The sequence below is a fragment of the Marmota marmota genome, unplaced genomic scaffold (genome assembly GCF_001458135.2).
Source record: "Marmota marmota marmota unplaced genomic scaffold, marMar, whole genome shotgun sequence".
Taxonomy (NCBI): Eukaryota; Metazoa; Chordata; class Mammalia; order Rodentia; family Sciuridae; genus Marmota; species Marmota marmota.
In genome coordinates, this window is record NW_026000153.1 from 5,967,550 (window position 1) to 5,993,557 (window position 26,008).

Consider the following 26,008-nt stretch of genomic DNA (forward strand, 5'->3'; position numbering starts at 1 on the left):
CAGACAGAGTCCGGAGGCTGGTGCTTTCTGCGCGTCCCCAGGACTTTGCCATGGGCTGGGGGCCGAGGAGGCTGCGAACAGCCGGGCAAGGGCAGCGGCAGTGGCGCCCGCACCGGGGCTGAGCGAGCAGAGACGCGCGGGGCGCGGGGAGATGGCAGCGTCCAGCAACTCTAGCCTGTCCGGCTCCTCGGTATCCTCCGGTGAGTTTCAACTAGTCGGGCGCGGTTGCCGCGCGGGGTCTTGCACCCTGCACCCCAGGGTGGAGAAAGCCTACCTGTGGCCATCCTGCCCTCTCACTGGGAGTCGGGGCAGGCGTCCAGTGTGACACTTGTTTGGTTTGTCAGCAGCTGGGTGCCCATAGCACCTCGGCGCCTGATATCTGACAGCAAAGAGGTGGGAGAGCAGTGGCTCCCTTAGTGTACGGGCGCCGGAGTGTAGGAGCTTGGGGCGCAGCGGGCGAGCGGCAAAAGGAGCAGGGCAGGCTCTCACTATCTGGCGCCGCTGGAGTGGGGACTGGCGGGGCCGGGAAGGGTTAGGGCGAAACTGGGCGCCCAGACCTGTTTGCGGTGCTGCGCCCGCTACCTTGGATACCCAAATCTGAAGCAGAGGGGAGCAGACCCTCGCTCCTCGCAGACTTGGTTTTCTTTGTTTGTTTCAGAAATTAGCTCCGTGAAGACACTCGCTTGGTGCATGGATTTGAGATAGTAGCAATAAAGAGATTGTGCCTTTCTGGTCCTGATTCAAGTGGGCGAGGGGAAGGGAGGTCCAGCCCAGCCTCTGACTCTTGGCACGTTTACAAGTGTGTGTGTGTGTGTGTGTGTGTGCGCAAAAATTTCCTGTGTTACTTCTTAGACATTTTCTCAATCATACTTTGTAATTTCACTTTCAAGGTGTATCCCAACCCCCTTTTAAGTGTGGCTGGGCAAAGGGAGGGCTTCTTTCAGATTTTCTATGGTTGATCAGCAGGTCTAATTGAAGAGAAAAAATTGCTAATGAATCCGAAGGAGTAGGAATCAATAGAAGCAGCCCCACTGGTTTCTGAGTATGACAGGTTTCTAATCAGAGTGATGCATTAGGCAGAATTCCTCTACCTCTCTGGTCATTGAAAACTTTAATAACAAACCCTAAAGGAATAGCCGATAAGACATTTAGCATGGTATACGATATTCAAGGGTCAAGATCTCAAAGTCCTATCGGAAATGCTCAATATAGTAATATTGTATATGTCATATTGTATTCCTTTATATTACCCCAAAATTAAACTCTCAGGAAGAAATATCCTTTTTAAATGTCTTGAGCAGCAGGCCAGGCATAAAGGGAACCACATCCCTAGATGTGTAACTAATTAAATCATAAATGAAAGGTGAGTTTAACTAAGGTGCAATTGTGAGGTGGCACAAGGTGATCTCTAGAAAGCCATCTGCTATCTTTCTTGGCAAGTTCAGTTCCAGGGAAATGGCACTTCCTTTATATATCACTGCCAACTAATATAAAACAGTATTGTTAGGTGTATCATACAGTTCAAGTTTCTGGTAGTAGCAGCCAATGGGGCAGAACAGTCATATCTTATTAAGAGCAGCAACAAGTTGACCGCCTGTGGTTTTAATTCTGAGAACTCAGCAAATGCTACAGCTTATTTTTAGTACCCTCAAACCACTGCTGCTGCTCTTCAATTCATTTTGGTTGACTAACATTGAATTTAAAATACAGTGATGTTGGCTTCCTATTAGCATATGGTTCTCCCTCTCAGAAAGCTGCCCACTCAAAAGTGAACTGGTGGAGGAGAGGTGGCAAAGAGAAAGAAGAATGGAGGAAGGACAAGGAAGATAGTACTATCATCCGATTTACTGGGGGCATAAATTGCAGATGCTGTGGCATCAGAATTTTCAGATCTTTAAATAGCTTAAGAAACCTGATTGAAAATCCTAACCCAGCCCTTGGAAGAATATGTTGATTTAAGGCAATACACTATAAGCTTTGGATGATGGAAATTGCTTTGCAGATAGGGTAGGGATGCTTCGGATGGTTCTTTTTGCTGCTTTTTGTATCACTGTTTTTAATACTAGCAGAAACTAAGAAATTGCATGAAAGCTGAAATTCAGAAAAGTGGACATGGATTTGTTATTTGGTGTGAATCAACCTATCCTGTATATTGGCTCATTCACCAATCCATGAGGCACTTTGTCTTGAGAAATACAGAATTATAGTTCTTCTTAAGCACACTTACCATTGTGTGGATCATGAATAATTCAGAGGATGCAAGCAATTCACACCTGTGAGAGGTGTTGGGCAGGAAAGAATAGAGCCTGCTTGTCTCAGCAGCTGTGTTCTCTCGGGCAGAGGCCAGAATCTGAAAAATAAGGCAACTTCATCAACCTATTAATCAGCATATTCCAAGGCCTACTATGTGCCTGGTAGTCCTGTATAATCCTCAGTGTCAAAGAGGTTAAGTGAGGAAGATAATTCTAGGATTCCTTTTAGCTCTGATGTTCTGGAATCAGTATCTTTGAATTTTGGCTCCACCATTGACCAGCTGGGTATCTTGGTGGTATCTTGTTTGAGCCTCAGTTTTCTCTTCCATAAATGAGGCTAATACTATTAATAGGGCTATTTAACAGGAGATTCAGATAAGGGGGGATTCAGATAAGGAGTGTAGAGTATTTAAGTAGGGGGGTTGGTACTTACTAAGTCCTTGGTGCAAAAAACTCCTGTCTTTTGAGAGATGAAAAGAGGGTGCTCATTGTCTTAAGACTTTGGATGCAGAAATGAGTCCAACACACATGAAATCTGCTTCTTCCATCGTAAGCTAAATTTGATCTTGAGTTTTGGGCTCCATTAAACAAGCATTTATTGAGCCTCTTCCAGGTTTCAGGCATAGTTTTGAGTGTTTGGTCTGGAAAGATGAATAAGATTCTTCCCCTTACCATGGGCAACAGAGATGGACAAGCAAAGAACAACCTATGTTCCAGTTCAGTCAAGTCAATTTTGTGGAGCAGAGTACAGGGGAAGGAACTGATTGACTCAGTTTGGAGCAGCCATTGAGGGTGACATATGAATCGGGCCTTGAAGGATGAGTAGGTTTTTCTATACCAATAGAGGGAAAGGCATTTCTGAAGAGGGAAGAGCTTAGGCAAAAGCCTGGATATGGGGAAGTTCATGGCCTTATTCAGGTTTCTTAGAGCTTTGATCCTTTTCCTTTGGAGGGGGGTACTCTTGCCTGGCAGTCATGATGATTGGCCCATAGGCAACAGCATGCACAGAGTTGCTGGATCAGTTAATGTTACTGCTGATGCAGGAGGCTTTCTTTCTGTTCAGGTAGAAGTGAGTTCCATGGAATAGGAAGCCCCAGGACATAGTTGGGCCATGCAGCACTAGAAAAGGAACAGTTGATTCTGTAGTATCCAGCACAGGCCGAGAGGATCTCAACATGGCTAAGCTTTTCTTAGAGAAAAGGCTGCAGGAGCTTTAGGTTTGGTTGTGCTTGTACAAAGAGTAAAGCTCTAATAATTTACTCAGTATTAAGCTCAAAGTCATCTGATTTTGCTGAGGATAGTCTCTCGCTTGCTGTTGTTTAACTACATCACCCAAGTGTGTCGTTTATTCCGCATTACCAACCGAGAGATAACAAATGAAATAATCAGGTTAAAATTAATTTAAAAATATATTTTCTGAGAACTCTTCAGAAATTTTCTTCTGGAATATTCAATTAGATATAAGAGAAATTGCTGTGCTTTTGTTTTAATGATAACTGTTAGTAATTCAATTGCACAATCACCTAGATTGGCAGGAAGGTTTGATTGCTTTCATTATTGCAAAAAAAAAAAAAGAGAGAGAGAGAGAGAGAAAGAAAAGTCCTTATCCTTAAGCTTTTAATCTTGCCTATGGTACTTGATTATATTCTGAAATAAACAATGGATGATTTGCAAAACAGTTTTCTTAATAATCATGGGTTACATTTGCTTTTATAATTGAAATAGGAACTTTTGGGGCATTAGTGATGTGATTGTCAAATGGATCATTTCACTGAGTCAAGAAAAAAATGAACCCAAGCAAAGTAATAAGTAAATGAAATATTTCCAGTAACTGAACAAGGTAGAATATTAAATATTAAAAAGGCCCCCAGGATAAGAAGTTAAGATTTTGAAAACACAGGTACACAATATTATAAAAATGAAGTTGATGCAGACTTTTTAAATTAAAATGCAAATGGAAAAAGGTAAAACTCAACATTGTGTGCAAAGTCATCAAAACATTAATTGGGAAAAGAACATTCCTGAATGGATTGAGGTATTTTATTTATTTATATGGATTTATACAGCAGTATTGGGGGCCAGGTAAATAATGCTATTTTCTGTGGTCATACTGGCATTGACCCTAGAAATGATAGGTTGTGACCAGTGACAAGTCTTCCATATTCCTAATGCAGAAGGCAAAACTAAACTATAGTAATTCTGAAAAGACTTGTGTATGTGTAATTCGAAACTCAGTGGGTCCAATACTATAAAACCATATTGCTGAAACAGACACTCACACTGAGAAGTTCTCATTTGGGGCTTTGGATTCTCCAGAAGCTTTCTTCTGGAATATTCAACTATGTGTGAAAGAAATTGCTTTACCTTTGTTTTAATGATAACTGTTGGAAACTAAATTTCACAATTACATAGATTGGCAGGAAGACTTGATTACCTTTTTTAATTTTAAATCGTGCACAAAAATTCTGATTTAAAGCATTGCAAATAAAATTGCAAAGTTAAAATTAACCCTGGGAAGGAAATCACTCACTCAGATGAGGATCTTTGGTCCTTATTTTGCTGGTGGCCTTTCCGTACCTCGTTTTCGTGCCTTCACTGTCAATTTGTAGTAACTCAGATGAATCCAGGAATACAGAATCTGAGAAGTAAGAATACTTGTTTTGAGTGTATTTGTTATGATTTGACTCTTTCTTTTAAATTTTTTTTTAGTTGCAAATGGACCCATAACTTTATTTATTTATTTTTATGTGATGCAGAGGATGGAACCCAGTGCTTTACACATGCTAGACAATCTCTCTGCCACTGAGATCTTGCCCCAGCCCCTATGGTTTGAATCTTAAACGCCCTCCAAAGGCTACCTGATAAAGGCTTGATCCCTAGGGTGGTGCTATAGGCAGATGACAGAAACTTTAGGAGATGGGGCCTGGAGAAGGAAGTTAAGTCATTGGGGGGTGTGGCTTTGAAGGACCTTGACCCCTTCCTCTCTCTCTTTGCTTCCCCCACCAAGAGGAGAACGGACCTTTTCTGTCATGTGTGGCCCACCATAATGTTCTGCATTACTGTAGGTGCAAAAGCAATGAGGCCAAGTGACCATGGACCAGAACTTCTGAAATTGGGAGCCAAATTAATTCTTTCCTCCTTTAAGTTGATTTGTTTCAGGTGTTTTGTCACAGTGGTGGAGAGCTAACACAATGTTGCATATTTGCAGTGTTTGACAAGGGGCCCACTGATGTATGTATTTTGCTGAAATGTGGATTCCCCCCTACTAATCCTATGAAGTGTATTGGATGAATCTGTCATTTGTTCCACTTTTGAGGGATGCCAACACCAGGTATTTTCCAAGGCCAATCTGTGTATGGTTCATCTGGACATTGTGTTCTGTGGCCTGCTACCTGGGGCCTGGCCTGAGTGTGAGCCCTGCTGAGGGCCGTCTGCTGCTCCGTAGGGTCTCCTGTTTGTGCCCAATAGTGAAAATAAGTGGACATTTGGTTTGGAAAACCTGTACACAAAGCAGTATCACATTGGTATGTTTTAGAATAGAGTTTTCTGCCAGAAGATCCAGATTCCTGCCAAGACAGATACGGAGAAAGAAAAACGGACCTAATGCTAGACAGGCTTATGATTAATAGCACCCACCTATCACCTCCTGGTCATTTATCTTTTATGAGTGCATTTGCATCACATGACTTCTGAAATGTCATTTAATTTTGAAAACAAATGAGTTTCTCTTCACTTTCTTTCTCTATTTCTTTCCTTTCCTCTTTTCTTCCCTTTCTTCCTTCAATGTCTCTTTCCTTTTAATTTTCCTTTTTTTCTCTTCCCTCTTTCCTTTTCCCTTTCCTTTCTCTCTTCCTTTGCTTCTTCCTCTCCCTCTTTCTTTTCCTTCTTTCTTTTTCCCTACCCCCAAGCTGTTATTTGTCTGTTTTCTGTTTAGGGAATGTTTTCATAAATTTTGCATTTGGTTTACTTTGTTGTGAACATTTCCAAACCCTGGAGCACTCTGCTGTCTCTCCTTCCATTTGGCATGTAGGAAAGGAATTACACATGGATTCAGGTCAGAGGATCAAGATGGGTACCTGTGGCATAAAACACTGACGTGTGTCTCAAAGTTACTAATAAGTGCAAAGGTTTATTTAAAGCCTCCATATCTAGAGTAAACCAGCTTGTATTAGTTATGTGCTGACCCTAGAGGCTGTCAGATCTGCTAGGGACCTCTGTGACTGTCCACTGGGGTCTAAGGCACAAGTCCTGGGATAGGAGCATTTTCACGAGGTGAGAAAACTTCCTGCTGTGCACCTCGGGTAAGCCAGCCACCAGCTGCTTGTGCAAATAACCTGCTTTCTTTCTCATTTATAATTAATCATACACCTTTGTGGGAGTTTGTCTTTGAATACAGTATGGCAGAATTACAGCATCACGTTATTTCTGATATTTGGCTTGCTAACATCACATACTCTCACCCCTTTTGCAGTGTAACATTAACAGCATAAAAGTATTATTTTAAATCAACCAATGTTTAAATTTTCTTCATCCTTAATATAAGCTAGACTGATAGGTCTAGAATGAGGAGGATGTTGTTTAATAAATTTTAACACTGTGTAAGTAAGATCATGATCCCAGGCACTCAGGACCCTCCAGTGTCTCTCAGCTAGTTGCTGGTGGAGCTAGAGCCAGAGCTGTCATCCGGGTCCCAGGCTCCCATAACATCAGTTCTCCAACCTCCTTCCTGGCTCACCCCAGTGAGTAGCATCATCCTTAGAGAATTTGTTGCAGATTTTTTTCCCCTGTCTGGCTTCATGAAGGCTGTTCTGTTTAATTATTTAATACTTTCTAAAAAGAAGTCATAAAGTGCCTTGTGTTTTAAATGGGTCTTAGATCTTAAAGCTGTTGTGCCTATGGAGACACAGAGATTTAAGTGAGCCAGGCCTGCCCCAACTATAGAGCTCTGTGTCTACAACTAGAGCCACTAGCCACAGGAGGCTACTTACATTTAAATAAAATAAAATAATCAGTTCTTTCTTTGCACTAAGCACACTGTAAGTGTTCAATAGCATACATGGCCGATGGCTACCATATTGGACTATGCAGATATAGAACATTTTTATCACTGGGAAGAAAATTCTGTGGCACAGCACTGGTGTAGTTTTAAGACAGAGACCTAAGCAAAATGAACAAGCTAAGGATTGATCAAAGGCTCTCTTATTTCAGTGTTTGTTCCTTTTGCTCTTTAGCTTATATTTCATTAATTTCACAAACTGACTTTAAGAAAATATCATTTATTTTATAACTTTGAGGGAAACTCTGGAATGACAGCTGGAGAATGATGCTTAGAACAATAATTAAATGTCTGTAAAACTCCTCTAGTCTTGAGGCTTGATTCAAGTTAAAAAAAAGGGGGGGGGGTCTGCTGTTTCCCTAATGGTAACTCAATTTCTTCTTGAAATAAACCCAGTGAGTTGCAATTTCACCCTCCAAAAGGAAAAACGTGTCCATGTCCAGAAAAAGTTTGGATCTTACAATTGTATCTCTTCCAAAACATCATAAAGAAAATAGGAAAATTGTGAATGTGTGGACTGAGGTTGCTATGGCACATACAAGCATGTTATTTAAAAGAGATTTTCTACCAACCTGGCCATCAGCGAACAGTTTGGCTAAAAGTATTTTGCTTCGACAAAAGGCCCGCATACAGGGCAAAGTGAATGCATTGGGGTTTTTTTAGAAAATAAAATTGGCTTTTGGAATTTTAAGCTCATTTAATTGGGAGAAAATGTATGCAAATAAGATGCAGGAACATGACAGTTCCTGAGAAAAGGAAGTAGTTCTCCTCCTTGAACTTCTTCTACCATCTTCAAGTACAACAAAGTGTAAAGGTGTAAAGGTGGAAGATATCTTTAAAGTGTCAAACAACTGTCAAGAAAGAGGTGGATGTTGAGGCCACTGGAGTCAGGAAGACTGGCATGTGTGGCTTATTCTTTATTGGCATGAACTCAGATCACAGATGTAGGGCAGTATGAATCACAGAATCACTGGGGTGATAATCTTAGGCAATTCTTTTCTCATCAGAGGTCCAATTCCTACATTTCATCACACCCATCGTTGCCCTCTATGCCCCGATAGTACTGGCTGAGTTTCAAGGAAGGGAAACCTAGCACTTCCTTATTTCACATAAAATGCCACACTTGCAAAGTAAAATGCCTTTTGTTTAATGATTTTGCTTCCAAGGAATAAATCTGAGAGACTATAATGGGACAGTAAACAAATAGGAAGCAAGGACATGGCTTTGGGAATAAGTCTTCTGCAGCATTGACCTACAAGGGCCTGATTCTCAAGACCTAAATTTCCCTGTCCAATATGGCAGCCACGTGCGGCTGCTGATCCTTGAAATGTGACCAGTCTAAATTGAGATGTGCTGAAGTGTAAAATACAGGGTTCAAAGATAGTAAAAACAAACACAAAGAAATCAAAATATCTTGCTAATAACTTTTTAAGATTTTGAATATATGTTGAAATATTTAGACTAAATCAAATGAATTTTAAAACTAATTTTACTTTATTTAAAATTAAAAAAATTGTAGTTGTAAATGTGTAGAATGCCTTTATTTCATTTGTTTATTTTTATATGGTGCTAAGGATTGAACCCAGTGCCTCACATGTGCCAGGCAAGCACTTTGCCCCTGAGCTATAGCTCAGCCCCTATTTTAAAATTTTTGGTACTAGGAATTGAACCCTGGGGCACTGTACAGTGAACAACATTTTCAGCCTTTTTTATTTTATTTTTATTTTGAGAGAGGGTCTTACTGTGTTGTTGGGATTGGCCTTGAGCTTGTGATCCTCCTACCTTAGCCTCTTGAATCACTGGGATTACAGGTGTGCACCACTGCACCAGACTAATTTTATTTTATTTTTATATGTTTAATGTAACTACTAGAATATTTGAAATTACGTGTGGCTCACATTATCTTTGTACTGGACAGCAGTGGTCTGGATGAGTCCAGTGAGGATGCTGTAGCCTTCATTACAGAATCCACCAGACCCAACCTGCTAACTCACTGCCCAGTGGCCCCATGGTTGCAGCCTTGCATACTTTGCAAGCCAGAAACTCATCCTCTGTCCAAAGGCACTTGAGCCTTAATTCTCAGATCCTGAATCTTACATTGATTTTTGAAATGATGTGCCATAGAGAGGGACAGTTTGGGACATTTGTCAGATGTCTGTTTAGACAAATTTTGCTTTTTGTTGTTTTGTTTTTGATTGTTATAACTCCAGACTTTAGATTTATGTACACTACTCCTTCCAGAGAAATCCTGCAATGCTCTGAAGTTGGAAAGGAATTGAGGAAACAAGGGACACATTTTTCTCTCTTCTTGTGTAGAAAACTCTTGTTTGCTAGCCTTTGCACAAGGTGTTCTACTGTAAATCTGTATGTGTGTGCACATGTATGGTTATGTCTGTATGTGTGTGTTTTGGTGTATCTATATAAACACAGAGAGTGGAAGTGGATTAGATTTCAAACAAAAGTTATTTCTAACTGAATTTGTATCATATCTACACATTAATATCAAGGGAAATGAAAGTCAGGCCTAGCATTACTTTTAGTAATGAAAGAATTCACTTGGGATTATGTTAATGATGTGTAGATATTAATACACATAATTTGGCTGCCTAATATTGATTTAAGTTGCTCATTTAAATTCACTTTATTATAGGAAAATTAGCCATTTTATTTTACAGTGCTGGTCCCCACAGACAGTGAAAACATTAAACCATGTTTATTAGGTAAATAATACTATCTCCTGGCTTGCATATGCAAAGAGTGCACAATTCTGTCTCCCTCAGTGTGTGCCCTTTGAGTTAGTTTCTGGTTGTTTCCAGCCAGGTGTCTTCTCCGCTATCTCCCTCATAAGCAATATCTGGGGTTGAAGGTACTCAGTGACCAGGGCACAAACATTTTTTTCCCTCTGGAATTATGCCCTAGGACTGAACTTTGGCCACATGGGAGCCCTATGCTGGTTTTCACAGAGTCAAACTAACCCATGTGTCTTTTTTTCTAAATATGAATTCTTCCTCAGAAGGAAAAGCAATTGGTAGGGGCTTTGTAAATGCTGCTGAAATAATTAATTCATATTAAGAATGACCACAGCAAATCCTAGGTAAATGCACATGTAAGACACGATTTCAAGTTAGAATGTCATTTGTCCCAAGAACAAAATGATTGCCATAATACCTATTTGGTTTTGTATTCTAACCCCAGTGATAGCAGTAGGGGTATTTTGCAATAATGCATAGCAGCCTTTCAGGGAAGAGATGCCCTACTGAATGTTTCTTTCTTAACTAGCTGTGTGTAAAGCTGCCATTCAGGAGTTCCTGGAGACATGGTCGCATCCATCTGGAGTTTCATCTGTGTGCCTTCTATAGTAACGAGTTCCACCCATTCTCTCCCCATTGAATGGATTGGTATTTCTTTCTATAGCTTTAAATTTGCCTCTCTGAAACTTGTTTCTAACATCCACTTTTGGGCTTTGTAAATAAACGTGGTTTCATCTGGACCATGAACTTCAAGAGTGGCATTGAGTGACAAGAATTTGGAAGTCAGAGATCTGGTCCAAGCATTAGTACCAGCTAGCCCTGTTAACCTGGACCTCTCTGAGTTTCCACTTTTTCGTAAGAATCAGATGTGTAAATGTGTGTGAAAGAAACTTGAACATTGAAATATGAAACAAAATATAAAAATATTAGGTTTCAAGTGGTTCACATTCTAAGAAGATGCTTTGTAGATTCCTTTCCTAGGGGATGGTAATCATTCAGAGCTCATGATCTTCTCAGATATGTGAAAAAATTTCCCTCAATACATCACCTTGCTTGCCTATTTATTTATTTATTTTTGGTGCTGATGCTAAGAATCAAACCCAGTGCCTCACACATGCTAGGCAAGCACTCCACCACTGAGCCACAACCCCAGCCCCCCCCACCCTGCTCTTTAATAGCCTTTTAAAATCTTGAAGTGCAATTTCACTAGTTGAGAATTTTTCTGCTCTGTAAGAAGGTGGTATGTGTCTCACAATCCCAGTGATATTTTAGATTAGCCTGGGACACTGCTATTTATACTTTCCCTTCTAGAGGAGTGGCTCTTTTTTAAATTAAAATTTATGTAAATCAATACACATTCTCCTCCATTTATGATGAGATTACTCTCAATAAACTTATTGTAAATTTTAAATATCCTGAGTTGAAAATGCATCAAATACACCTGACCAACCACACATCATAACTTAGCAACATGGCCTCACCAAGTTGCCAGACTGGCCTCAAACTTGTGCTCCTCCTGCCTCAGCTTCCCAAGTCACTGAGATTGCATGGTAAAGTGGCTGACTGAGAGCTGTGGTTCACTGTCTCAGCTCAGCATCACGGCAGAGTACCTATTGCCCACTTTTAGCCCAGTGTAAGACTGGAACTCAACATTTGAAGTGCGGTTTCTTCTGAATGCATTATTTTTGCACCATCATAAAGTGAAAAATCATTAAATCAGGGAACTGTCTGAATGTGCAAAAGAATATCCATCATGGACATACAAGTCATAAAGCATAACAAAAAATCACAAGCAAGCCACCACCCAAGTTAGGAAAATTACCTATCCTTGAATTTTCCTCTGTACTCTTCTCCCTTCCTTTCCTCATCTTTTTTTATTTCCTCCCTCCAAAGGTAACCACTCCCTTCAACTTTCTTATTCTCTTGCTTTTCTTTTAAAAATAATTTTGTCACATATCACTAAAACACACACTCCACATGCAGTCAGCACTCCATAACTAGATGCTGGGCGAATGAGTACATCTGTAGCCAAGTGCTGTGTCATAGCAGTGCCACTGTAGCCCCTCCTTTTCCTTTTGTCTGCAAATCAGCTCTGCGAAGACCCCCTCATGGGATCATTTTAGCTACATACCTTCAATGGTTTTCAGAATTTTTTTTTTTTAACAAAGGAAATTCATGTATTTTTTCACTTAGTGGCAATAGACTCCCAACAAAGTCACATGATCTTTGCTGTATCAGGACTTCCTAATTTGATTTGCAGCTCACAAGCCCATTTCAGAAATGAACAGTGGACCCTTAGGAAACTTAGGTAGCCAAAGTAGAGTTCCACACAGAAGACTGTAGAGAAATATTTTACAACTGATGTAATTTACATGCTACAACAGGGATGAACCTGGAAAACATTATGCTAAATGAAAGAACCCAGTCATAAAAGACTTGAGTATTGTGTGCTGTTGCTTATATGAAACCTGTAGGGTAGGCAAATCATGAAAACAGAAAAAAGATTAGGTTTCCCCCCACCACCTGGGGTTAGGAGGATTGAAGAGAAATAGGGAGTGACTGCCAATGGACATGGGTTTCTTTTTGAGTTAATTAAACTGATCTGTTTGTGGTAATGGTTGCACTATTAAAAGTCATCAAATTGTTCACATTTAAACATATGAATTGTGGAGTATATGAATTATATCCCTTTGAAACTTACTTTAAAAAATGCCGGGCTGGGGCTGTAGCTCAGTGGTAGAGCGCTTGTGTTGCACACATGAAGCGCTGGGTTTGATCCTCAGCACCACAAAAAAAAAAATAAATAAACAAAATTAAGATATTGTGTCCATCCACAATAAAAAGATATTTTAAAAGAAATGCCAAAAATGGATATAGTAAGAATAAGGCAAAATGATTATAAGACCAGTGGATGGGGGGAAAAAAAAACCCTTGAGTCAAGTTGGTCCTGGACTGGGTGCCTATAATCAGACAGGAGACATTTCTGTCCTACTCACTGAGAATATCACCAACGTCATCAACACTTCATCTCTGTGGCACCCAGACTGTTTTGCTAGGCTGAAATACTACCCAGGTGTGTCTGTGTCAACTGTTCTGGTCGTGTTTACTTTTATCTTAAGCAAGTAGAGGAAAAATGCACTTCATTGGATCAAATCTAAATATTTCTTCCCATTTTTATTTCCACGTTTATCTTTTTCCTACTGCCAGCTGCCGATCTCCTCTGATGGTCACATAGGGGCACGAAGGGACTTGCTCTCTATGGCTGGTTCCCAAGGTCAGTTCAGCCTTAACTGCACAAATGTCTCCCTTCCTGCAACCCCCAAGGTCTGTGGCATTCTCTTTCTGATTTAAGAATGAGTAAGGACAGCAGGTCTCCTCTGCTGATGCCGGACAAAGCAATTAGTGCATTTCTCATGACTAGTTAATTGAATTTTTATCCAGCTTTCCAAACCCTGGGTACAACTCTTATGCCCTCATAGTAGAAGAAGAGTCATCCAGAAATCAAGTATTTCCACTATGTCCCTGGTGCTCCTGACTATTAATACAGTGATGCATCTGTTGCTGCCTCCTGATGCCCCCACCAGACGGGTGCCCATGCAGACATCTTCTACTGGCTCTTTTGTTGTTTCTAATCAAAGAGCTGATACACTTTGATCACCCAGATCACAGTACTATGAATACTTTGTTAGAAAGACAAAATACTACACAGGTGAAGCTGTCTCAGATGTTCTGATAGTGTTTACTTTTCTACCTAACAAGTAGAGAAAAATGCACTTGATCAGATCTAAAATATGAATTAGTACAAATATAAAAATTTGTACACCAACATACAGTATACTCTAATGACTCCAACTAATAAGCTTCTTTTAAACACCTGCTGATTCCAAATGCCAGGTTGCTGGATGTTTCCTCTTCCCCCGTGTTTAGTGACTCTTAGTGCAAGATTGTCTTTCTGTTGGTTGGACAGAGATTGGCTCTGGCATGGTGCTAATGGAAGTAAAGACTGGTGTCTTTTGGGGAACAGAGTCCCTGGGAGGCCTCTTTCTTGGACAGGCTTCAATCTTCTGTGGCCTCTCTGTGGCTTTCTTTCCTTTATGCTCTTCACCACCTGTCCTCCTTCTTTGTCCCCACAGGACAACTGAGATAGCTTCCCCCACCAAATACAAATAAATGTCCATTCAAAGGTGTGTGAAGACAAAGCAGGTACTGACATTTCTTCCTTAGTTCTTAATGTCCCATTCAGAGTATTTTCCTGGCATCCAGAGGAGGAAATAAAGTACAGGCTACAGTAGATTTGTTGTTCTTTGTCCTCCCTTGGATGAAATCTGACGGTCCCTAGTCTCCAATCACACTCTTGGGACAGATATTATGCCCTGTGCTGGCCTCTGTCTTAATCTTCCTAAGACTTTTTTTTTTTTTTTTTGGTACCAGGGATTGAACTCAGGACACTTGACCACACCCTCAGCCCTATTTTGTATTTTATTTAGAGACAGGGTCTCACCAAGTTGCTTAGTGTCTTGCCATTGCTGAGGCTGGCTTTGAACTAGTGATCCCCCTATCTCAGCGCCCCAAGCTGCTGGGATTACAGGCATGCACCATGGCGCCCTGCTCCTCCTCCTACTTTAATGTCACAGGCTAAGCTATCTGTAACAAAAGAATCAGTGTTCCTGGAATCTGTCATCCATTCAAACTTTTTCCTCTGGCTGACAGCAACATGTGTAACTACCTCCCTGCTTCCTGACGAGGCTGCAATTATTCTATGGGTTAGGTTTCAGCTGCAAACACAGAAAACCCTAATTGGAAGTGCCCAGGTAGCATGGTTCTGAGAGCTGGCATCTTGCTCTCTCTGCTTCTCTGCAGTTCTCCCAGCTCTGCTATCTTGGTGGGTAAACTTTGTCCTCAGCCTCTCCCTCTCCTTATGGTGTCAGGATGGCAACAACAATCCCTGGCATCAAAACTAGAAGCAGAAAAGGGATACTCTTTTCCTCCTCTGTCTGTGGAAAATGAGAAAACTCTCAGAAACATCTTCTCTCCAGCAAACCTCCCCTTGCCTCATTGGCTATAGTTTTGTCACATACTTAGATATGAACCAATCACTGGTAAGGAAATAGGATTCCCATGATGCACTTCATGCAGCCATGATCTCTTCCTGGAATGGGGATGGGTCAGCCTCTGGTGAAGGAGTGGGAACTGGACAGAACAGGGTTCTGTTAAGGAGGAGGGAAAAGAGGAACAGAAATGTCTTCCACAGGTAGGTCATGAATGTCCTCAGACCTTGGAATCTCTTAAGGCCATGTTCTCATTCTCTTTACTGAGAATGTGAGGTGACCTGAGACAGTGTGAGAGGGTTCAGAGGGGAAATGATCAGATTGTAGAGCCTTAACCCAATCAGTGAATTAATGCCCTGGTGGGATTAACTGAGCCAAATGGGGTGTGGCTGGAGTAAGAGGGGCATTAGGGATGTGGCTTTGGGGTATATATTTGTATCTGGCAAGTGGAGACACCTTTTTCTGCTTTCTGATCATCATGTGAGCCACTTCCCTCCGCCATACTCTTCCACCATGATGTCCTGCCTCACTCTGAGCCCCAAGGAATGGAGCCTGTTGTCCATGCACTAAGATCTCTGAAACCTGGAGCCCCCAAATAAATTTTTCCTCCCCTAAAATTGTTCTGGTCGGGTCTTTTAGTCACAGCAGTAAAAAAGTTGACTAAAACAGGCCACCACAAAAACAGTTTTAAGACACATCTCTTCTCCCAATCAAAGGACTTGGTATAACTTAGCCAAGGACCAAATGATTATTGCAGCCCTTTCCTTTGTAATAATATCACTCCCTGAAAATGTGAGCTACTTCCCTACCAAATTAAGGCGAATGACAGCTTTTACTGATGTGTTGCTTTCACTTGTTAGTGCTTGATGGTTTGAAGTGCTTTGTGTACGGTTATGGAAAAATATAGGTCCATTAATTAAAAAATGGAAAGACTCTTTAGCTCTAATGAAAAGTGGGACAGTGTGTGTTAAAGGTTTTGATTCTTGACAGACGAACATCCACGGGCCTGACACAAGCTGGAATTGTATTGTTAGAAAGTCAGGGGAAAATAATAGATGATTCAACCCCTTCTGGTTGCTATGGCAAGGAATTTTTAAGGCTTTTATTTAGGAGAAGTAGTGATCATTAGCAGCTCTTTGTTTTTAAAACAGAGATCCCTGCAAACTGTCAAGGCTCCAGTAGAATAGATGATTGGCACCTAACTAGAGAAAATCTTAGATTATTTGCAAAGAGAAGAGAAGAGGCCCCAAACAGCTTTTGGACAGCAGGTTTGTGTTTCTCATTTTTAGGGCAGGCTAAGGGATGTAAAGATTCCTGAGCTAAAAGTCACATGACCCAAGTCTATAATAGTTCTATCTCAGCATTTACTTTCCCTGAGCCCTGGGGCAAATGACATTATCATTTTGTAACTTTGATGCTCATCTGTAGAATTATTAGGTTGGACTAGATCATCTGCAAGGGTTTTTGAAATTTTTCTGATTCTGCCTATTTCCTTTTGCTAATATAAGATACTGTGGTAATGCCCCCAAGGGAGCATAGCTGTCTCCATCTGCATACACACATATTTCAAATAGTGGCTACCCTGGGCATCATTTGCTCCTGGCACCCAGTCTGTAAGATGTAAAGGACTGTTGGGTGCATGCTTTGCATTTGCTCTTCAGCCCACACTCTAAGTAAGCCCAGGGATATTCCAGGCATGCCCTAGGGCAGTGTCATAAACCTCTTGGAATATGACTCATACTAAGGAATACATTTCATATCACAATCCAAGGCACATTCACTCACACAAATGCACAATTCATTCAATGTATATTTAATGAGTATTAACCATTTTCTAGAGGTGATAGATACTACTGCAGTGAATAAAATAGACAAAATTTCTGTGTTTCATGGAGTTTTTAAACAGAGAGATAGTAAATAAAGAAACTATAATAAGAAACTAAAGTATGTATATGCATCTTCATATATAATTGTACTGTATATAATTCATTTTGGTATATTAGAAGGTGATAAGTCCTATGGAGAAAAAATATGAGAAAGTGAGATAGGAAATACCACAGGCCGGGGGGGTCTGAATTTTAAGTTGTGTGGTCAGGGAAGGCTTTACTGAGAAAGTGACATTTGAGAGGGAAGGAACCCTTTTGCCCATATCTGTGAAACAGCATTATAGCAGAGGGAGCAATAGGTGAGAATATACCTGGAATGTCCCAGGAACAGGACCAAGGCCAATGGGGCCAGAATGAGGGAGGTACATGGGACTGAACAGGAAGGAGGCTGGCAAATCATGGTGGGCCTTGCTGGCCCTCATAAGGATTTGGGTTTCTACACTGAGATCGGCATCCCTGGATGGTTCTAGAAGAGAGTGCCATGATCTGAAAGACCCACTCTGGATATTATAATTGATATTATAATATGTATAAACCAAATACATATTCTGCGTGCATGTGCACGTGTGTGCATGCACACATGGAAACACAAGTTCTACGAACAGCACTTACCCTGTCATACCTGATGCTTCTGATATTGTCTTTTCTATTGTATTTATACTTATTCATTTAAAAATCAGGATAAAGGGGGTGACTCAAAGTGAGGTAGGGAGGGAGAGCATGGGTGGAAAATTACCTCTAGATAGGGAATAGGGGTGGGAGGGAAAGGGAGGGAGAATGGGAATAGCAAGGATAGTGGAAGGAGACGGTCATCATAATACAAAAGTCATGTATAAAGATGTGAATTTGGTGTCAACATACCTTATATACAAACAGAGATTTGATAAGTTATGGTATAAAGGTGTATTAAGAATTGTAATGCAGGGGCTGGGATGTGGCTCAAGCGGTAGCGCGCTCGCCTGGCATGCGTGCGGCCCGGGTTCGATCCTCAGCACCACATACAGACAAAGATGTTGTGTCCACCAAATACTAAAAAAATAAATATTAAAAAAAAAATTCTCTCTCTCTCTACCTCTATCTCTCTCACTCTCTCTTTAAAAAAAAAAAAAAAAAAAAACCGAATTGTAATGCAAAAAATTATGAAGATAATGCACTCCTCTATTGTGATGTATGTAAGAAATTAAAAAAAAAAATCAAGATCCGCAAGTTGGTTTCAGGATCCAATATAGGGCAGTGGCTAGCATTTTGTAAAACAGGTTATAAATTGGCCTGGGACCCCAGAGATATGGTAGATTCAGTTTCTTTGTGCCAAACACAGTTGTGGTAGATATAGCATTTGATGTAGGTCTTGTAGTCATATGTTAAAATGATTTTCAAGAAGTTTATTTTTGTTTTTGACTTGCTGCAATGAGAACACTATAATATTGCATGATCATTTATAAATTTTTTCTTCTTCCACATATTCAGTAATTTATTTATTCCCAATTCATACTTCAAATAACTTTTTTATGAAAAATTTTTGTGTGAAAAATTTCAGATATGTTCCATCCTTACTCGGCTTCTTATCACTCAGCTTCAACAGTGATCAAATCATGGCCAGGTGTCACCCCCATCCCTGGGATTATTTTGACACTAATCCCAGGCCTGGCATAATTTCATCTGTAAATATTTCAGTTGGTTTCTCTAAAATATAGGGAATCCTTTTTAAATTTAGAAAATATGCAGTATTACTCTGATGTTGATACATACTCACACAGTCAGTCTGATTGGCAGTGTCTTTGTTCACTAGTTTGCAAAGGGAAATTCAGGAAACCTTCTTGGAGAGGACCTGTGGTTGTATATTCTTTCCCCTTTTTCTGTAGATGGTGTTTCTGGATATTTCCAAAGCCCTGATGAAGCAGGTGCCCTTCCATCCTTCAAAACGAGTCAGTTCAATCCTGATTCTTTTTTAATACTTTCACTGATACTGAAATACAGCTTGCTTTTTTGTGGCTCTTGACTAATCAAACAGTAAATACCTTGCATAAGGTCATGGATCTTATTCACCTTTGTACCATCCCAGTGACTTAGGACGGATCCTGGCACACAGCAGCCCTCACATTTTTGTTAATATTTTACTTGTGTTTCTCTATAGAAGTTAGAGTAATTTCTCCCATAGCCTTAAGCCTGTCACTCCTTTTTTGGATCTGAAATGTTTCCCAGGGTCTCATGTGTTGAAGGCTTTGTCTTCAATGCAGCAGTGTTCAGAGGTAGGGCTTTTGGGAAGTGATTGGGTCATGAAGGCTCTGACCTCATCAATAGATTAGTTCATTGATTTTTTCATCATTTGACTGGACCATTGGGAGGTGGTGGAAACTCTAGGAAGTGGGACCTATTGAAGGGAGTGTTCTTAGGGACTACATCTTTCTCCAGCCCCTTCTCCTCTGCTCTCTCTGCTTCATGGCAGCACAAGCTGAGCAGCTTTACTAGACTCCACCTTCCCTGCCATGACATTCTACCTCACCACAAGCCAGAGTTGGGTCCAAGCAACTACTGACTGGAATCTGTGGAACTGTGAGCCAAAATAAATCTTTCTGTCTCCAAGTTGTTTTTCTCAGGTATTTTGTCACAGTGATGAAAATCTGACAAACACAGGCCATATGTCGCAACTGTGTTGAAACCCTGACTTTTCTAGAAAGTCTCATTTGTACCAGGATGGAGAGCCTTTCTGAATCAACATCTGCTCTATGGGAGGAACCTTCAAGTTAAGCTCAGTTCTTACAGAATTCTTTATCTCTTCTATTTCACAAACCCATGATCCTTATCAATACTGGAGTGCTCATCTTCTAGTGGTATCTGCCCTCATTTCTATTAACAAATTTTTGACTGCAGACTTATTTGATAAGGGTTACATTTTTGAAAATGTTGTCATTTCTGAATTTAATTTTTTTTTTCAGTTTGAGATGGACACAATACCTTTATTTTATTTGTTTATTTTTATGTGGCACTGAGGATTGAACCCAGTGACTTACACGTAGCAGACAAACACTCTACCACTGAGCCATGACCCCAGCCCCCTGAACATGTTTAATAGTTATAATTTCAGATGATGATAAATAAATATTTTTACATTTGAATACATGGTATATACTAATCTGATCTTGGCTATCCCTTATTTACTTATTACCCAAATATCTTATCTGTGAAAATTGTCAGGGAGGTGCAATACCCTGGGTCTTATTCTTCTCATCCTTGCTTTCTCCCTCCTTTCCCTCTTTTCTCTGGTTGCTGGGAGCTCTGGTGCTAGGCTCTAGGAACATAAGGAGATGTGAAGCAGCCCTGTTGTAACTTTATTCTGAGTTTGTCTCCAGTGGACTGTTGCTCCATGAATGTAGAGACCCTGAGGTCACTGGCTGCTGGCAGAAGGACTGCCACACACTTCTTAATTTTTTTTTGGATAGATGAATGGAGACACGGCCCTCACTGTAAAGGAGTTCACAGCCCAAAGTTGGGGAGTAAGTGTGAACTTTGTGAGGCATTGTAGAATTGTGCAGTCATTGTTAGTCATAAATCCTTGTTGTTCACACCCCCTACTTCCATTGCTACCACTTCTGTGTTATTTACACCCTCTCATAGACACCAGCAGAGGTTCTACATGGGAACACTTATGAACAGTGGCTCAGGTCTCCGCCCCTAGATTGAGAACAAGAAGAGTGGGAGGCTGTCACCCATTCACTTTTCCTGGCACGGTAGTTCTGTCTCCATGAAGCACTCCCAGTTTTCCATTTTTTTCTGGTACTATAAATGACACAGTCTTGGGAGACCTTCTGGAGCCAGGCCTCTAGTCACATAATTTCGTACCAGGAGGAAAGCATTTTCAAACCAGCACGCAAGTCTGAGTCTGTTTTCTGAGGTCTTTTTTTTGTAGTTGAGTTACAATTTTATGTTTATGGTGTGCCAGGAGACATTTACTTCTGGTTAACAACAGGAATTAAAATACTTGTTGCTATGTCATTCCAGGGCAAGGATTTTTTTTCTGGTGGAAAGTATATCCTTAGCATGTGTGTGTGTGTGTGTGTGTGTGTGTGTGTGTGTGTGTGTGTGTATTTATGTGTGGTCGCATGCATGCATGTGTTTGTGTCTTTGTGTCATAGGCCAATTCAGCTCCCCAGGGAAAGAAAACTTGGAAAGAATCATAACCTATGGGACAAAGTTTTAGCTACTGTCTTTTGGTTTTGAATTTTTTATTCTTCTTCCTCAAGTGATTGATTCTGAATATGAAAGAGTTCTTTTAAAGGGTGGAAATGATGTCATTTAACATTTCAATAGTTATAATTAATTAATCTTATTATGTAAACCAATTTTTTAAAATCTCCAGGTGGAATTTGCAAGAAGCCTAAGTAATTCTCTAGGTGGTGGGATGATTGACAATCCAGAGTCAAAATGTCAGAGAAGCAGCTATTTTTAGGAGGCTGGAACTTCTCTCTTTTTCTAAATATACGTTCTGGTTGCTAAAAGAGTCCTTGTAGATTTCTCTCAAAATTGAAAATGTGAGAAAAGGAGGAAATTACAATTAATAGCCTTAAAATTCCAATTAATCTCTCAAATAGTGATTAATTTCCAGAGACATGGAGACTCCGCAGCATATCTTAGGAAAAGGAAAAGACAATTAGGATTGGGGAAATTGGTAGAGGACACTTGGGTAGGTGGAAATCCCACCAGGATTGAAGACTTCACTAGGATTGAGATAATTGACAAGGCTGGCAGCCTGCCAAAAAATGGCATCTACTGCATTCTCTTCTTAATGGAGCAAATGTGCCCATTTTGAAATCCACTGACCATGTCTCCTATCTCTTGTTTCTTTATGGAAATCTTCAAAGGATTTGTTGTCAAAATACATTGCTTTCTTTGTTGCCCTTTAACTTATTTGGTGAGGAAGTGGCCACTACTCTCTCTTGTGCTTGCAGCCAGTGTGGGCCTTCTCCCTCTCTCCCTTAACAGTCAACATCTCAGTGAGCTAGTTCAAGTCTGTGTTGGCACAAGATAGAGGATGCTTTACATATCTGAGACCACAAGGGCTGATTGATGTATCATTTTTTTTTCTTTTATAGAGACAAATAATTCAATTGCATTTTTTTTGTGTGTGTGTGTGTACAAATTGGTTAAATTGGGATGAAGGGAAATTAGCATATTCTCATAGAGCTGGCTATACTTATGAAAATAATACTTACATTACATTGCAAATGCTAAGTTTGCATTATTGGATGGAATGAGTCTTAAGTAGATTGGAGCTTATTTGTATACCTGAAGTTATAATTACATGGTAATGAAGATGTGGTTCAGCTTTTATAGGAGCATGGCTTTTGATCTGCTCCTTCTTTCGAACAGTACTTATTAGGAGGCAAAACCTCCAGAGAATGAGGAGTAAACATTACAGTCCCTTGAACGTCTAAATATATGCAGCATTTTACAGAAGTAACATAAGTGAACTAACCATTCATGGTCAGTTGTAAAACTTAACTTTCAGAGGATTTGTCCAGCTATACTGACCTAGAAACTAAATAAGCAGTTTGGAAAATCTGGTTTGTGTGTGTAATTATTTTTATATTATCTCAGGCTGCAAAGAGAAAACCACAGTAGTTATCTGACCTATTGCTCTACCATGGCCTTTTCTCCAACACAGTAATTATGTAAGACTCAGCATATTTTTAACCATGTGCATATGGAATGTTTTTTTCCATGTAGATTGTCCTGTCTATCTGGAAACTACTGAGGGCTATTTCTCATCCTTTCAATATGAATGAAAAAGAAACTTTACATTGTGACTAGTGTTAACACTGATGGACTGGGAGGATCATTGAGGAAACGGGAGCACTCAGCCCTTTTGTTATCTGAAACCGCATTGAAAGTTGTGAGGTATCAGTGCCTTTTAATTAAAATAGAAAATCAATCTTCAAAATGAAAGAATTCTAACAATGATTTTCCTTTGAATATAAATATTTAGTTGGGATATAGGGTACAGGATGTCTGTAAAGCCCTAAAGTCCTTTGGGTTTACTGTTTTTAATTCTAGCTCTTCCTTTAGTAGCTTGGAGCAAATAGGTGATTTCCTTTAGAGTGCATGCATGCTTGTAAGGTTATCTGAGTGAAAGATACTTATTTGGTAATTTGCCATCTCAGCACCATCCCTTGGGATTCAGGGCAGCAGTCTAATCAGAGTGCCCTGGATGGTTATCATCATGATAAGCCAGCCTCCTAATCAAAGACATTAGCTTTTGTTTTAAACATAAAATTGGTAGAGTTCAGATATTAATAAAACCAGATTTAGCCATAGTTTTAACTCTCTTCATCTTACATTAAAAAAATACTTCAAAGGAAACAATTTATTGGAATTAGTTATGAAATTCTACAGGGCCTTGGGTGATTTTAATCTTATTTGGGATTGTGACATCCCCTCCCACTCATCTCCCCAACACTCAGCCTCCCCCCCACCCCCACTGACAGCATAGCTGCTCCTTCTGCTCTCAGCTGCTCAGCTGGCTCCCTTCCTTTTAAGTTTGTACTGTAGCCATAAATACCAGACTGTGCAGGCCATGCTTAGCGAAGACTGACACGTGGAGTGGCATCATTCAGCATCTATGTTGAAAGGGTGTGTCCTACTGAGATACACTTCTTAAAGCTATGTTTTAATACAGACAGAAATTTAGGCTGTTTTCAGGGTGGGCAGGCTCCACAGGGCTGACCCAGTGTTTCTTAATCCTGAAGCATTAGAGATGGTTTTCAAAAACACAGTGACTCATGCCACATTCCAGATCTAAAAAATTAGGATATCTTGGAAGTAAGACTAGTGTTCCTCATGTGCAGCCCAGGTAACGGTACATTCAGTGTTTCCCAACCCTGTTTAGGATGTTTAGGGACATTGTTTAGGAAGGGGTAAAATTGCTAATTTAAAGAAGTCTGAACTAAATCAAGGATGTATTTTGTAATCTTTAGGGTAAAAATTGAAATAATAAAAGAAGCTATAACTAAAATGCTAGCAAGGACAAATAATAATAATAATAATAATAATAGGCAGTGAAAAAGAAGAAATACAGACAAGAGTGGGATGAATATAAAACAAATTGCAAGATGGTATACTTAAAAGAAATTATGTCAGTAATTAAATATAAGCAGTTTCAGCATTCCAATTAAAATACAAAGATTGACAGACTGGCTGAAAGTAGCCAATTGTAGTAGGTTTAAAATTGAAAGTATTTTACAAAGTTTAAAATTTAAGATACTTTGTGTGATGACTAGAAGGGTTGAAAGTAAAATGTTAGAGGTATAGATCATGTAAAAATTAACTAAAAGAAATCTTATATCACTATGTTAATATAAAAAGTTAGACTTTAAAGCAAGACTTGTTACGAAAGATACAGAGGGGCATCTCTCATAATAAAATGAAGTTATATCAATCCTAAATCATAGGTCCTTGCCATGTCTTCAGACTATATAAAGCAAACAATGGCAAAATTCAAAGGAGAAACAGACAAATCCAAATATCATTGTCAGAAATTTTAGGAAGATAAAAATCAATAAATTGAAAAATATGATTAACCAACAGAATACTATAACAAACAACTGCATTCTTTTTAAATATACATGAGTTCTTCTTTTAAATGCTCATAGAACAAAATCAAACACATGTTGGTCATAAAGTATGCTTCAGTAAACACCAAGGAATTAGAATCATTATATATGTTCTGAAAAATATAAATTATAAATTATAGTACAAAGATACTGTTAGAAATACTAGGGTGCTGCAAGGAATCAAACATGTGCTCAGAGATAGCCGGCAAGGCCAACTTTACTTCTACAGGAGGAAGTGTTGGGAGCAAGCATACTCGGGTGGGAAGTTCCCCTGTTGTTATCCCTAATGCACCATTGCCCCTTGCTTTGATAGGAGGAGCTTGGGGTTACAATATACACAAGTGGCTAATTTTAAGATTGGGGAGGGCAAAGGGAAGGGCTTCAGTTAAAATGACTACAATTGGATACAGATTGGAAAGCTCAAAATGGCTAATGTTTGGATCTTACATCCCAATTAACATTAAATACTATATTCTGAAAATGGTTTTCTATTTCTCATAATATTTAGGGTATCTCCAAATATTTGGCAATTAAACAAAACACTTTTGAATAACTTACTCATGAAGAAATAACAATGTAAATAAGAGGCTATTTTGAAATTAATGATAAAGATCATAAAAATTTAACATATAAAAACATGTGAGATGAAACGATAGTACTACATAGAAGGTGTGATAGTTTGGATCTTGAATATCCCACAGTGTCTCTTGTGTAAGTCGCTGTTCTGAGTGCTTTATAGTATTATCTCTTTCCCCTTAAATCCTTTTAAATCAGTAGTGTTGGGTTGGGGTTATAGCTTGGTGTAGAGCACTTGCCTGCACATGTGAGGTACTAGGTTCGATCCTCAGCACCACATAAAAATATATAAATAAAAAATATATTGTGCCCATCTACAATTAAAAACACTTTTAAATAAAATAAATAAATAGGTTGTGTTATCCCTATGTGTTAAACACATAGGGGAAGGCTTCGTCCTCAATGGAGCAGTTTTCAGAGGTGGGACGTTAGGGAAGTGAGTGGATCATGAGGGATCAAACCTTATTGGTGTATTAGTTCATTGATACCTGAGTGGACATCTGGGAGGCGCTGGAAACTGTATACACTGGGGCATGTTGCAGGTAGTAGGTGATTGGAAAGGTATTGTTCCCAGCCTCCTCTTCTCTTTCTGCTTCCTGGCCACCATGAGATGAGTAGCTCTGCTCCATCACGCCCTCTCCAACATGACACTCTACCTCACCACAACAGACTTATAGCAATGGAGCCAGCTGACCATGGACTGAAACCCCTAAAACTATGGGCCAAAATAACCTTTTCCTCCTTTAAATTGTTTATGTCAGATATTCTGGTCACAGTAACAAAAAACTAACACAGAAGGAAATGTATACTTTTCATATATATATATATATATA

General features: G+C 39.8%; 1 protein-coding gene across 2 annotated transcripts in view; it reads left to right on the forward strand.

Moving 5' to 3' along the window:
- Chn2 (chimerin 2) overlaps positions 1–26,008 on the forward strand; it is a 301,879-nt gene continuing 275,871 nt past the window's right edge. For both annotated transcript variants that reach the window (XM_048786398.1, XM_015490179.2), the window contains exon 1: positions 1–200. In XM_048786398.1, the coding sequence (XP_048642355.1) occupies positions 152–200 (49 nt within the window). In that variant the 5' untranslated portion in view covers positions 1–151. The remainder of the gene's footprint in view (positions 201–26,008) is intronic.